The sequence below is a fragment of the Gossypium raimondii genome, chromosome 1, assembly GCF_025698545.1.
Source record: "Gossypium raimondii isolate GPD5lz chromosome 1, ASM2569854v1, whole genome shotgun sequence".
NCBI classification, from domain to species: domain Eukaryota; kingdom Viridiplantae; phylum Streptophyta; class Magnoliopsida; order Malvales; family Malvaceae; genus Gossypium; species Gossypium raimondii.
The window spans coordinates 12,694,639-12,710,260 of record NC_068565.1 but is presented as its reverse complement, the minus strand read 5'-3'; the positions used below and the strand labels follow the sequence as shown (position 1 = coordinate 12,710,260).

At 32.1% G+C, this 15,622-nt stretch overlaps 1 protein-coding gene across 2 annotated transcripts; it reads right to left on the bottom strand.

Moving 5' to 3' along the window:
* Positions 1-2,561: 2,561 nt before the first annotated feature.
* On the bottom strand, positions 2,562-7,594 carry LOC105782710 (uncharacterized). Of its 2 annotated transcripts, none has more exons than XM_012607638.2 (3): positions 7,439-7,594; positions 2,849-3,129; positions 2,562-2,772 (listed from the first exon to the last, which is right to left on the bottom strand). In XM_012607638.2, the coding sequence occupies exons 1-3, from the start codon at positions 7,514-7,516 to the stop codon at positions 2,724-2,726; spliced, it is 408 nt and encodes a 135-aa protein (XP_012463092.1). In that variant the 5' UTR covers positions 7,517-7,594; the 3' UTR covers positions 2,562-2,723. The 2 variants fall into 2 exon arrangements, with proteins under 2 accessions (XP_012463092.1, XP_012463100.1); XM_012607646.2 differs by having other exon boundaries at positions 2,849-3,126.
* Between the last annotated feature and the right edge of the window lie 8,028 nt (positions 7,595-15,622).

The following is a 15,622-nucleotide window of genomic DNA, read 5'->3' as shown; positions in this document are numbered from 1 at the left end:
CAAGTCAAAGAGTAATTTAACATTTAAACGTAAAATTTCATGTCCCGTTGAACTATAACAAATTGACTCAGATACTCGATTTTCCCTAAAACACACCAGAGAGCATCAAAATGCTAGCAAGGCACTAAAGCGCAATCTAGTACAAGTGCGCGTACTAACCCTATTGGCATGCCAATCGTATCCTTACTATTTACTATGCTCAACCGGGCATTATACTTAAATTTATAATATCAGTAGATCAACCATTCATAAGAACTTCTTATTTCTGAACAATTGCTATAAATCTATTACATTCAATTCAATAGTGTGCAACCACAAGATTTACCACTACCAAATATTCATTTTCCATTTGTACTTAATTGCAACATTTAATAATTTACAAGTAAACAATGAAATTTCACATTTATTACAATTAACTAGAAATTAATATATATAATCATAAATTAACACACATATATATTATTAAACTATGAACTTATCTAAATTATGCTTTCGCTCAACTCGTAAGGACTAATCCGTAACTTTCTCTTTTCCTCGATTAATTTTCGTATGATTCAATCCTTGATCTATATAATGATTAAATTCAATATATCAATTTCAAATATACCAAAAACTTATTTCTAAGCATATACCCTTAAGTTTTCTTATTTACAAAATGTCCCCAAACTTTTGTATTTCTCTCAATTTAGTTCCTAAACCCAAAATTTTCAATTTATCACATTTCATTCATTTCCATGCTAGCCAAATTTTTACTAATACTAGAACAACCTATAAATATTCAAAATTCACATGAATTTCATGTCAATATTTATATTTTATCAATTTAGCCCTTTAACTAAAAACTAATTAAAATCACTTTACAAAATAGTCCCAATCATCAACCAAAATTATAATTCTTTCATCTAGCATTCAAGAACAAAATTAATTAATAGAAAAATCCAAAATCTTTTCCAGTTTCAAAAACGGAGGTACAAGTTAGCTAAATCTAGTTGTAACGATCTCAAAAACATAAAAATTATAAGAAACGGGTACAAAATTCACTCACATACAAAGAAATAAAGGTGGTCAAACCTTCAAGCCTTCAATGGAGTTTCTTGTTTCAATTTTGGTGGAATAAGATGTTTTGGAAGATGACCATTTAATTTTTTTTTATGTTTTATTTACTTTATTATTAATTTAACATTAATATAAAATGTATAAAATTTACCTACAAGTCGTCCCACTATATAAAAATGGTACATTTACCATTTAAATCATTCCACTTATTTAATTAAGCCATTTAATCATTATAATTAAATAGTGATTAAGTTTTACATCTTTTACAAATTAGTCTATTTTCTTTAATTAACTAATTAAGCAAAACAATTTCTGGACTGAACCTTCATATACCTAAATATAACTCCATAAATATTTTGAGTTTGGTTTACAAAAACGAGGTCCCAATAACTCATTTTTCTGAAACCACTTGACTTATGGGACAACCACTTATTCTTAACTATTTATTTAATTAGCTAAAATTTTTCAAATCAAAAGTCAATATAAAATTTATAATAACTCATGTAATTTAAATTCTAATTATTACGAACTTACTCATTGGATTTGTGGTCCCGAAACCACTGTTTCTGACGCCACTGAAAATGAGTTGTTACATCAAACTTTGAAAACTTTACAATTTAGTCCACATTCATGCTCAAAACACTTTAAAGCTTTCGTAAGCTCAATTAAGTCTTGGTTTTGTTTGTAAATCATATTACACATGAAAATATGAAATGAATTAATGTTTAATTGAATTGTTTTTGTATGAACTATGTGAATTTGCTTTGGTAACTATAGTAGCATCCCGTAGCTCGGATCCGTCGATCGGACCGGGTAAGGGGTGTTACAGTATATCTCTTGGAAGGCCTTATTGATCGTTGTTAAGGTTAGGCTCATTAGTGGAAGGACCACTAGTACTTAGGTTGGCCATTGCCATCCACACTCATCTTACCTAATTGTAACCAGTGAGATTAACAATGAGGAGGAAATAGATGCTAAGATGCTGGTTCACCCACTGTTGGGTGAAGAGCCACTGGGTGGTGGTGGAATGGTCTGAGGAGATGGGTCTTAGTAGCAAGATAATAAGAGGAGATGAAAGATGATTTTTGTTTCTTAGCCTTCTCTCAAATGTTATGGTGATCTTATATATGGGAGACAAAGATGATCACGTGTCTTGAAGTCACCGACTGTGGAGTTATACATTGTTCTTGTGGAGTGGTGCTGATGTAACGTCCTAGGATATGACTTCTTAGGGTAGTTGGGTAATCAATAAGTTTGCATTCCCATGTGCACTCTACACATACCTACTGAGGGTGACCTTGCAAAGATTCGCCAGTCTATTGTGGTCTGAGGTTTGCCAGGTTCGCTGGATTGAAAGTTCGTCTGATATGGACACGTTTATCTATAACTTGGTTGTTAATAACAGTGGAGGAGATATAACAAGTTATATGCTTGAATTTTGATTTAGATGTGTTATATTTGTATTCAGTAGCTTTTTTATAATAGTAATAAAAATACTATTTGACTAAGTAAAAAAGAAATTGAACACAAACTTTTATTCAATTTTATCTTACTTTTAAAGATAAATGCAAGACTAAGGTCTAGAACTGTATTCCATTTATGGAATTTGATATTATACATATAGAAAGGAGATAACAATAGAGCTAGCTCGCCTCCAACTCCAACCTTCATTTTTTCGATGCATCCAATTCCTGCTCTTCTCTTGCTACAACCTCACTGTAAAATAGAAAATAAACAATCTTTAGGAAAAAAACAAATGACGAAGCCTTAAGAAATTTGGGAAGAGAAATACCGGAGAGCATGAGTGAGTATGGCTGCCTTGTCAAGCTCTTGGTTTTGTCTAGCTTTCAAGATTTGGAACATTAGAGCAAGGCGGATTTGGGTTTTTGCACTTTGTTGTGTCATAAGCATAGTCTCTTTTCGAAGTTCTTCACATTGCAATTCAATGGCTTCAAATTTTTCTCGTACTTGTCTTTGCCCCTCTTTTATCTCTCTTTGCTCCGCAGTTATTTCTTTCATCTCCACTCTTAACCTTTTCATGCGAGAGTTTACAGTTCTCAACCTTCTCTTCTGCTAAAGTGTCATTTAATTTATTGTAAGAGTCCAAAATTTTAAAGTTTTCCGGAAAGAAAAAACAATTTTAAAGTCTTGGCTCAACATCAAATTTCAAAGGAGGTCACTGAGGGATAAGAAAAGAGATTTCCAATGTTAAAATTAAATCTCAGGAGGACTTCTTGAATTCCATTTTTAAAGATTAGGTGTGATATCGGTTCAATTAGATATTTTTGAACCGTCTATTATAATTCCGTTTGATTCGACTCGATTTTGCTATTGATTTTTCATAGTAATTACATATTAAATAAAAATAAAATTTTAATTGATTTTAGGTAATCGTAGTTTTTAAACTTACATATCATAAATCGTTCAAACATCATAATTCGAGTCGATTTTTTAATTTTTAATTTTTAATTTTTCTTACTCAACACGAAAATTCCAAACTTTATGAAATTTAAATTTAAATATAAACTTGCATTCCAAAATGAAATACGTTTCAACTTTGACTCTAGTATTTAAAGTAGGGGTGAGCAAAATTCGATTCGACTCGAAAAAATCGAAAAAAAATTCGAATTTCGAGTTAAACGAATCGAGTTATTCGAGTTAATCGAGTTATTCAATCAACTCAATTTTTTTCAATTTCGAGTTCGAATCGAGTTGAGTTTTCAATTGAATAACTCGAATAATTCAATAATTCAATATCAAACTATAATATTTTACAGTTTTACCTAAACTCCCAAACTTTTTACTTTTCCTCAAAACTTTTACTCCTTCCCACTTTTCCCCAAAACTTTTACTCCTCCTCCCAACCCCCAATCTACCCAAAATCCATTTCCCACCAAAATTTTACTCTTCCATTCATTTTTTTCAAAATTTCTCTCAAAACCCTCAAAACTTTTTATTTTCCCCAAAATTTTACTCCTCCCACTTTTCCCTAAAACTTTTATTCTCTTCCCATCCCACCTCCCATCTACCCCAAACCCTCCCCCCTCCAATTTTTTTTTTTATATTTTCCTCCAAAATTTTACTCCCCCTATTTACTTTCCCTCAAACTTTTATTCCCCAAAACTTTTTATTTTCCCCCTAAACTTTTACTTCTCACCCTTTACTCTCAAATAAAAATCAAAATTATCCAAAAAATCACTAAACATAAATAGTAATAATTTTATTTATATATACTATTTATATTATTAAATTAAATTTCACATTTTATATTATTTATATTATTGAATTGTTTAGTCATATTGACTATTTATATTAAAATTGAATTCTTAATTATGCCATAAAATATTCGTGTTAAAATTTTATATTGGTATCAATTTCAAATTTTATTTTTAAAATAAATTTTATTAAAAATCATATTTTTATATTTAATATATTTTTAATTCCAAAATACATAGTGACAAGAATCCAAGATAATTGAAACAACTAAGCAAACAAATAAGCTAACCAAGATATAAAAAATTAATAAATAAATTATGAGGTGATGAAAGTTAATAAAAATTTGATTAAGGTGGACAAATTTTATTACGATGGGTGACAATGGTTACAAGGACCCAAAATTATTTTTTAAAATTTAACTCGAACAAATATATTCGATTCGATTCGATTCGAATTCCATCTCACTCGACTCGATTCGAGAAAACTTCAAATAAAGTTAGGATGATAAAATGAGATTCGAAAACTCGATTAACTCGAAAATTTTTGATTCGATTCGATCGAATGCTCACCCCTAATTTAAAGTACAAGCATGGTTGGTATTGAATAGTTTTATAATTACTAGGAATTGAAGAACCTATTTTGTGGATGAAAAATAATAAAAAATATTAAAATTTGTCACTCATAAAAATAATATATTCTATATTTTTATATTTTAAAAATAGGCATATATAAATTTTACACTTTGATAGATAATAAATATTTTTTTTAAAAAAGCGTTTTCTTTCTAATGATGAGAAGTTATATAATCAGCAGTTTATTCTTTTTCCAGTTTTTTATGAAAATGTGAATATAATTAGATTTTTCTAACAACGTGGTTGTTTTAATATATATATATATATATATATATAATTATTGGATTATAGGGTGAGTAAAATTGATTCGATTCGAAAAATTAAAAAAATTTGAATTTTGAATAATTCAAATCGAATTAATCAAATAAATTCAATTCTTTTCAAATTTCAAATTCAAAATAAATTAAATTTTAAAATTTGAATAAAACGAATAATTAAAATAAACCAAATATTAAATCATTTTACTTCACTTTCCTCCCAACCAGGGGGCAAAGCCAAAACAATTGTTTAGGGGGCCAAATGAAATTTTGTTTTTTATAGTTTATATCTTTATAAATTTTAAAGAATTAAATCAAATTTTTATAATTTTAAGAAGAGATAAAATACAATTTTACCTTTACTAATTTAATTTTTTTAAAAATAAAAGCCTTAATTTTTCATTTTAGGGCCAGGGACTCCTGTAGATTCGCCTTTGCTCCCAACCCACTCCCCTCGTCTCCCCCTCAAACTCGAATATATAAATTTGGAGTTGATATTATATGTAAGCCCATCCCAAATGTACTGGGCTCAGGCTTCCTTTGGATTCAAACACAACACAGTGCGTTGAAAATTTTTACCTTGATTTTCAATCTCACTGCACCACAGTGAATTGTTTGGCTGTTTGGATGTCTTGCTTCCAGCACAGTGAGACGTTTCTGCTGCACTGGACAGCCTTATCTCCACTAGTGCTAAAAGCTCCTGTTTGAATCCAAAGGAACTCAGTCTAAGACCATGCGTGGCAGGCCAACTTTGCCGTACCAAACTCATTGATGTCCTTACAGTTTATCCGACCCAACCCCACGCTGCTTTATTTATCTTTATTCCCAAACTAAACAAATTATATTTTAGCCTAAACTGTGAAAAAATGCATTTCATTATTAAGTTAGCCATACATTAAATAATAAAATATTTTTTGGTATCATTAGTCTTAGTTTTACATAATTGTTTTAATTTTTTATACGATTAATTTTTAAATTATCTAATTATTATATTTCATATTCTATTCATGTATAGAATATATGTCAAGTTTAGAATAAATTAAAATTTTAACTAAATTTGATTTCAAAATTTACATACATATTAATAAATTCAACCGTTAAAACATATTAATCGTTTATATATATATATATATATATTCAAACTAACGACTCAAGACCGTTTACCTAAAATACATGCTGATTAATCTTGACCCCTGCATTCGCATTAAAAAACTATTTGCGAAGGAGTGGTATTTGGGTAAGAATGACGAACCTTTACTAGTCAAACACCTCTTTAACATGGATAGGAGATCATGGAACCTTGATATGGTGAAATCACTCTTTAATAAAGAGGAAGCCAGACTCATTCCTACTATTCCGATTGATCGTCCTCACATTGAAGATTGCATGATTTGGCACTTCATAAAGAACAGAGACTATATTGTTAAATTTGGGTACCATCTTATTAAGTCCAGTCCAAAATTTGAAGAGCCATGTCCACAGTCCATAGCGAGACTATGGAAAAGCGTTTGGAAAGTTGAAGGGACCCCTTAGGTGAAGATGTTTCTGTGGAGGGCTTGCCCCAATGCCTTAACCACATATGAAATTCTAAAGCTTAGACACAGGGAAAGCTCCCTCCATGATGAAAATAAGCCCCTCCAAGGCTCTAACGCATTCCATTATTTCTGCTGCTGCCTTCTTTACGAAGGCTTCCGCGGTTTCTTGTATTAGTGGATTGAAGTTGTGAATGTGCTCCAAAGCCTTGGATAACATTTCGATAGAACTTATAGCTAGATTATGCTGGTTTATCTGGAAAGCACGACATAAATGGATTTTTAATTTTAGGCATTAAAGGGGACGTCGTTCAAACTTGGCACCACTGCCAGGACTACTCTGTAATAGAAGCAGCCGGACGAGCGAATGATCCCTCATGGCCAACTGAGCTCAACCGACAGCTTGGTCAAAATTAATTGCGACCGCAATGTTTAAATCCAACTCTAATCAGGTAGACTTTGCAAAGTCGCACGAGAGTATAATGATACGCTTATCGATCCAACCAGATGCAGATTATAATAATATTTAACGAATTCGAATTTATAACAGTATATTTGAATTCAAGTATTATTAAAATTTTTTTATAGAAATTATTATTAAAAAATTAATATATACGACACTAGCATTCCTATCTTTACTTCTTTCAGGGGGATTTGCTACAGTTTTTAGCAACCCTCTGGTTCCTCAAATCAATTACGTTTGATCATCATAATATATATGAATAAAGAATAATAAAAATGGAACCTGATTCTGTCTTTGTGATGTCCTGTACTGCATTCTCGCAGCCACTGCTAGCTTGAAGTTCCTCCTTGTCGCCTGCATTTTCCCTTTTTTTCTTCAAATATTTCAGGTCGTTCAAGTTTCGTATTCAATGTTCTGCATTTTGTTTGCCAACGTAAACCGTACATATATATAAACATCTTATATTTTATATTAATTATATTTTTTTTATTTCTTTCATAGAAATAGGTTAGTAGCAATTATTAAGTCAATTATGAGGTTGGTACATCTAAATAGACTTATCAAAAAATAATTAAGTTATTGCTTTAGTGGTATTAGAGTCAGGTTTGCAAAACTCGGCCTGTGTTTTTACGTATCCATGCGCGCGCGCGTGTGTTTTAAAAAAAATTGAAAAAAAATTCTGTACCACAATGTTTCGAAAAAGTTTTTGAGAAAGTAAAATGTCTGAGACTACGATGCTGGTCTGTGCGAAACTCTGAACTTGTCGAATTAGTTCTGTAATATTAGAATGGTAATGTTTAGACAATTATCTTTGTGTTCAGTTTTGGTATTGTAGATTCTTGAGGTTAGTTCGAAGTTCGATATGGATTCTGATGATAAGCAAGATCGTGAGGGTCAATTTGGTGAGACTCTCGAGGAGTCATCAGCTTCTCCGGGACGTGTATCTGTTCAGAAGTCGGAAGTCAATGCGGTTCCGCTAGCTTCAAGTATAGATGACCCAGAGGTTGACACTGAGGTGTTGACTTGGGTTGTGAGAGAAGTGTTAGAGAAAGTCTTCAAGGCTAGTTTAAAGAGAACTAGAGAGATGGTTCAAAGTAGGTGTGTGGATTGCGGGAAGAAAAGAGATCACAGTCCTTTACGGTTGGAGCCTCGATCTGCGAAGCGTGTCAAGTCTTAGCAGAATGTCAGTAAGAGTAATGTGGGAGGTTCCAATAGTGGCGTGAGTGTGACAGTTTGTGGGCATTGTAAGAAGCGTCACCCGGGCGATTGTTGGAAAAAGTCGGGAGTGTGTCTCAGATGCGGGTCCATGGGGCATCGGATTAGGGACTGTCCTCGGTGACATTGAGTCAAGTATGGTTGTGTGATATTGTTGACTTTGTGTGCTATTGTCTGTGAGCGATTTGACTTTCTGAATATGGCATTGTGTTTGTGTGTGTAATACAAAAGAAAATTGATCTGGTTCAGTGGTTAAGTGTTCTTGGTATGTATGCGAAATTTTAAGGTTTAGTATAATATGATAGTGTTTCGAGGTTAGAGTGCGTAGTGGTGAGTTTTATGTTTAGACGGTTGTTCTGTTAGTTGGAAATTTCGGGGACGAAATTTCTTTAAATAGGGGTGAGTTGTAACATCTCGAAATCTGAGGTTAGAAGTTTTGAGGTTTCTGGTTAGGATCAATGAGTGGGTTGAATGTTTGGGTTCAATTTCGCATTTTAATGTCAGAATGGGTCTTCTGGTCTGGTGGTTAGTTGTGTGTTAGTGTATCTTAGGGTCTCGTGTTTGAATCCCTGTAAGTGTTTTTTATAGTTATTTTTTTATGTTATTTTATTTTATTTTAAAAGGGGAAGTTATTTTTAAAATAGAAAAATAAAATTTCACATTTTTCTTCTTCACGTTTTTCTTCTTTTTTTTCTTCCCCATCGTTCCTCTTTTTTCTGCTCTTTCCAAATTTCAATTTTGTTTGTTTCTTGCTTTTTCTGTTTTACGCACTTGTTATCTATCATTCCGCCAAAGGAGATTGCTCTTGTGTGTTTCGTGTAATTGGATGTGAGTTAGAATAGTCTCGTGGAGGCGAAGCGGTTAATCTTTGTTGTTTGCAATCCCGATTTAAGGTGTGTTTTTGAAACTGTTGATTTTAAGTGTTAAGTTATTGATGGACTGTATGATATTCTGCATATTTCAGTATATTTCTAGATTTCCAAGGGATAGGGATCATTTCAGTGTCAAAAGCATGATTTTCTGGAGTTTCGGTGTGGTTTCGTGACCACATGAGCGCGTGCTGCACACGGACGGTCCACACGGCCGTGTCCAATTGAAAATTTAGGGTTTTTGATGGTTTTTGGTTCTACATGGGAGTGTGAGATCTCCACACGGTCGTGTCTCCTTTGCTATTTATTTTTGGCATTTTTGGACAGTGAGTTACACGGGCTATTTTGTAGAATTTTTGTTTTGAGTCATAAACTATATGTTTTATGTTTTTGTGTAATCTGACCCTCGGTCAAGCCTCAGTAAATGTGTTTGGGACTCGATTTAGTTTGTTTCGTGTATATATGTGTGTTTATGGGCTTTAATTTTATTACTCGTTTATGTAATGAATAAGTATGAGTTTATTATTGTTGTTGTAACTGAATATTAAATACAAGTGTAATCAAATCTAAATCTGTTCAACTGGAAATGTTAATGTCCGTTTCTGTATGTTGTCTGCCCAATTTGTGCATTGTTGCATAGCATGAAAATTTGGGATCTGGTAATGAAGAGAAGGCAAACAAACTTAGCAGTTTTAACTGCGATACTTTTGTATAGCGGTTTACCGCAGTATACTATACATATATCAGCTCAGCTGTATACAGTTACTCAAGTGGCATAGTTCCACATTGTGGTGTGTAGGGTCAATGAACCTATTATGGTTTTATGTGGTGTGCATGGTGGACGGGCCAACCATAGCCCTAATGTGGTGTGATGGATGGATGAAGTGATGTTTGGTTGGTGGGGTGGGATTTTTGACTTGTACATCGGTTCACATTTAATATACGTTTGTTTGTCAGAACATTTTGTCTATTTGTGTGAACATTTGGTTACTGACAATATAGTTATTGTCATGTAATATGTTCTGATTATTGCGTATGATTGGATCATCATTTCTGTGGTTTGATATTGTATTTGACATATCGATTGAGACTTTCGTAAGTGATATTTTTATACATATGCTTGTTTGAAGTATTTATTATGTCACTTCGTCTTTTGCCATCTGTTCATGTTTCGCACTCACACTAAGCTCTCGTAGCTCATCTCTGTAGTATTTTTCCTTTCAGGTACTTTTCGTGTGTTGGAGCTGGACTCGGCATACCGGAGGTCTTAGAAAGATATGGTTTGATTTGGTTTAAATAAAATCTCATAAGTTTATACGATTAATTTTAAGTCGGTTTGTAAAACAATTATATAAACTGTGGTACAAGTTTTTATGGTGAACATTCGTAAGTGTTATTTGGACTGGACTTTAGAAACTGTGGATTTTATTTCCAAATGTTTGACACCGGTTTAATATTGTTTCAAACATAATGAACAAAAAGGTTTTCTTGGTTTGAATTAAAGTTTTTGTTTCCACCACTTTTGGTGGCCAATGTAACCTCCAGGATTAGGTCTAAACTTTTAGGCCGGATTTTGGGGTGTTACAATAAATATAAAAAAAATATGTGCTATATAATTTTGAATTATGATTCAACAATTTCAATTATGATTAATACAATTAACCAAGCTAATGGTATAATGATAAAAAAATTTCCATTAAAAGGAAGTTTTGGTTAGACATGAGGTTGAAGATTTGAATTTTTACATCTCCTCCCCTATTTCCTTGATAAAAAAAAATTTAATACAATACATTTACAAGACATGTTAAAATACACACTAAATTATGACTTTAGTTTAAATGAAAAATTGAGATGGTGAACACTATAATGTTTTATGTTCAAATCTTATCATTCTTGTTGAAAAATATGGAATGACTAAAGTGTGCCTAAAGAAGTGTCCACTTTCTTCATCACTGTGATAAACAACATCTTTCCACATTTAGAAGATTGATAATTTATTGAATTGTACCTTTGGGTTTAGTTGAGATCGTGGTTTATAACTAGCTCATTAATGAAAATCATATCACTTGAAGAAACAAATCTGGAAGAATCGGATTAGATTGAGTCTATCTAATACCATGGATCAAGGAAGCTTGATTGGATTGGAACACTAAATTTTGGTCACAAACGGTCCTTATTTACCTTGTTTGTTATTAATTTTTTTATTTTCAACAGTTTAATTGTTGTTTAATATGGATTGTGATAGATCTTCATTATGTTAGCAAGTCTCAAAATCTCTATATAATTTAAAGACTTGTATAGGTTATTGTACCAAGAATTGAGAGAACTTAATTTGTTCAAGTGAGGAAGATTTTTGTCAAGGCGTATTTGATTATAAAACATTTATGTTGTGGTTTTACAACTAAATTCATCGGTGTGAATTTAATGGTGAGAGTACCATTTTTCTAGGATACAAAAGTGAAGTTGTCACTAGGAGAAGAAATTGTCACTGGGAGTAATATATTAGGTTCACTTGTTGTAAGGTTTAAAGATAATGGATAATCATAAAATCACTTCTAGAGGGTGTTTTTATTTTGGAAACAACTTGGTTTCATAGTATAGCAAGAAGCAATGGTCTATTTCTCTATCTATAGCAAAAGCATAATATGTTACAGTTGGCAACTATTGTGCACAGTTGTTTTGGATGAGACAGATGTTAGAAGACTTTGGGATTGTTTTGCCTATTTCCTCGACCTAATGTGACAACACTAGTTCCATAAACATATCAAAGAATCTTGTGTAACATTCAAGGGAAAAAACATAAATATCAGACACCATTTTATTAGAGAATTGGCAGAGAATGAGTCGATTGAGTTGAGGTGTGTTTCCACACAAAGTCAGTTAGTGGATTAGTTCACCAAAACTGTAACACCCCTCACTTGGTTCAGTCGCGGACCCGAGTTACAGGATGCTACATCAACCAACAAAACTTAATCACATGCATATACAGTTTCGAATAAGAGCAACTACTACTAGAATTAACATTTAAAGAAAAGTTCATGGCTAATTTAAACATTTAAACAACAATAGAAATAGTTTTAACCGTAATTAAGGTTTATTTTTAAAAAATATCGAAAACCCACATAGGTACCAATACCGAATGAGTAGGTATCGATATTTGTATCACAAGTATCGATACTCGTATATGGGTATTGATGCCAAAGATTCTGTCAAATTTTGAAAACATCCCAACTTCGAGGTATCGATATTCATATCCCAAGTATCGATACATTTACCCAAAATACCAAAAATTCACAAGTTAAAATGTTATCCATGCTCAAAACAATGTTCTACTCAACACAATTATAGTCTAATTTAACTGAACTTATTAACATCCTTTAAAGATTTATCATGTCACATCCATACATTTAAATAAGAATATCTAACATGCATTATGAACCTTAATCTCAAATGTCAATTTAGTCGCAAATGAAGTCCAAAACAACATCCATATTCCGTCAATCCAATACCAAGATAGAATTAATAAAATAATGTTAATAATCAAAACTAAAACTCTAACCCACACTGATTTTATTTAGTGAGTTCAAAAGAATCGCAAAAACCACCTACTCAAAAATATTACCTTACTTAGATCACTTTTTTCATCACTCCACTTACATCGAAAAACTACTTATTTGCAAGATGTTAATGTGGAGTGTGAACTTAAATAAGCTCAGTGAATGTTCGGGACTACCACTAAGCATACACAACATCACATGTTAAGCAAAAGCATGCTATGACTCACTCATAACCATATTTTCCTCAAGTCAGAATAACATATTCACGCTTCATTAAATTATAAACTAGCATATATTCTTGCATGAAATTACACTCAACTCATATTTATATAATTCATTTTACGATAATTCACCAAGACAAAACAACGTATTATTGCTTTAATGACTCAAAGAGTCTAACATATCCCATAAGTGTAGCATAAAGCTAAACACTCTCCAACACACCAACATATCCCTGTGAATGGGGCATCAATGTTCAAATCACAAAACATAAGAGTGAGTACTCACAATCCTATAGCATGTTAACTATATCCAACGGTTTCAAGAGAATAAAAGGCCAAATATTCGCAAATACACACATTTAATTACTATTTTAATACACAATCTCTGTTCATAACCATCAATTCATATCACAAATTTGTACACAATGCATGCTTATCAGATTCACATTTATTTGCACTTTAAGTGCCACAACTATGCTTATTGAGCCATCACATATCTGACCACACATGTGTGCATTAAAATTAGTTTATCAAATACAAGTATTCACACACATTACTTGTTATAACAATATCTCAATCCACAACTTGACATTCATTAAATGTAATTTCACAACAAAAAAACAATATAAAAAAGACTTACACTCAGAACTTATAATAGAGGTTTAGGCTATTCCTAAGCTCCCAATTAACGCTACAAATTGCGCATACCAACAGCGACTCCGAACACTCACCAATCACGCTTCAGCTTGCTAGCCGAAAGCTCAAACAAGGTTTTTCTTTCCTTTAGACTTACTTGTAATGGCTCTTGAAAGATCCGACACTTTACACACATAATAGACACATTCCAAACATATCAAATATAGCCTAGAACACAACCAAACAACAAGAAATAAACAATTCAAGCCTCTCCTTTTTCACTACCGAAAACTAACTAGTTTTGTCAAAATTGAAGTTTTGACATCCTAATCTTGTTTCTAATCCTCCATTTTGATTTCAAACATCCTAAATATCATATAATTTCATATCTAAACCATTAATTTGATGAAAACGACGATCTACAACTCTAATTCAAGATTTAAGCTCAAGAAGAACAATGGCGAATTTGGGGAAGAAAACATGATTTTCATTTGAAATTGGGGGTTATTTTGGTGTTTAGGGAGTTAATAAATCTAAAGGAATGAATTGATTTTGATAAAACTCTTTGATTTTAGGTTTTAAAGAACTTTTGAATGATTTGGATTTTTTGAGAAGAAGGGGAACACAGTGGGTGTTCTCTTGTAGGAGGCTAATTTCAAAATTTGGGCAATTTGCCCTTTAGGCCACTCCTAATTCTTCCATTTCTTAAAAGGGTCCTAAATCAATTAAAATCTATTTTTTTTCAAATTAGACCTCAAAATTGAATTTCATTTTAAGCTAAATAATAAAATAAAAATCTAATTATGACACTCACATAGTTAAATTACTCATTTACGACCCTATTTTTTGATTTCTGACTCAACCTTCGGTTAAAAAAACTTGATTCTACTAACCCAAAACTACTAGACCAAGTTTTGGGGCATGACAATAACTTTGGATTCCAACAAGTTAAGAGTTTTAGAAGCTCGATTGGGGTATGTCCAGCATGAGAAATATTGAATGATTATGGAAAGCATCCACAGGATAAGTCTTGATGTCTTTCTGATGTATTTTGGGGTAATTATGTAGCTATTTATTTTTATTAGACTTTTTAGAGGGTAATAGTATTTTTTTGCACAAGTTTATTTTTGGTGGGAATTAATTTTGGATATGTTTCTCTCTCATCGTATATTGGAGGGAACTTGATTTATTTTGAGAAGTAACAACTTGTGTTTTTATTATATCCCATTGAATCTCGTTTATTACTCTTCAAAAATTCTAAAAAGTTTTACTCATCTCAATTCTTCAAGTTCTTACTTCTTCCCACTAATTCATATCATAAGAAAGCGTTTGTTCATCTTTAATGGCTTGTGTAAAAACTACTTTTGGGGATAAATTCTGGAAACAACAAAAAGAACAATCAATTGGTGAAGGGACCTTTAATCCCTTAATTGAGAAGTATGATGAAGAAACCAGACAAATGCCTACTTCCCCAAGCACATTACACCAAGAGACTACTAGACCATCACAAGTTGTTTAACAAACAATAGAGGAAATTGATACCTTGTTAAAGAAACCTCCAATGCCAGAATATGCCATGATTCTTGAGCAAATAATTGAAACCCTTATTCAAGTAATCACAAGTCAAGGTGAACAGGTCTCGATCATTGACAACAAATTGGTGAATGTGATAGATGTTATTTTTGAATCGTCTTCTCTAGAGAGTCTCATGGAAACTAAGGCTTTTACCAAAAATATCCAAGAACTAGTGATGGAACAAGAACAAGTTGCTAAGTTTTTTTAGAAGGATCCAATGTTGTCTGATAAAGAAAAGGCCAAGATTGGAGCCTTTAATCCTTAAGTAGAAATCATTAGCAAATTTCCCACTTCCTCTACCCCTATGCAATGCAATATGTGTACATTTTTAGTTGTGGCAAATGGGTTTTCCAACCTTACAACCTCAAAAAAAAATGGAGAAAGGAAAACTAC

Excerpts from the sequence above, each read along its gene's own strand:
- LOC105782710 (XM_012607638.2), bottom strand. The coding sequence starts at position 7,516 with ATGCAGGCGACAAGGAGGAACTTCAAGCTAGCAGTGGCTGCGAGAATG. Across the intron at positions 3,130-7,438 it reads CATCACAAAGACAGAATCAG|CAGAAGAGAAGGTTGAGAAC; the intron begins GTTCCATTTTTA and ends ATGACACTTTAG. Across the intron at positions 2,773-2,848 it reads ATACTCACTCATGCTCTCCG|TGAGGTTGTAGCAAGAGAAG; the intron begins GTATTTCTCTTC and ends TCTATTTTACAG.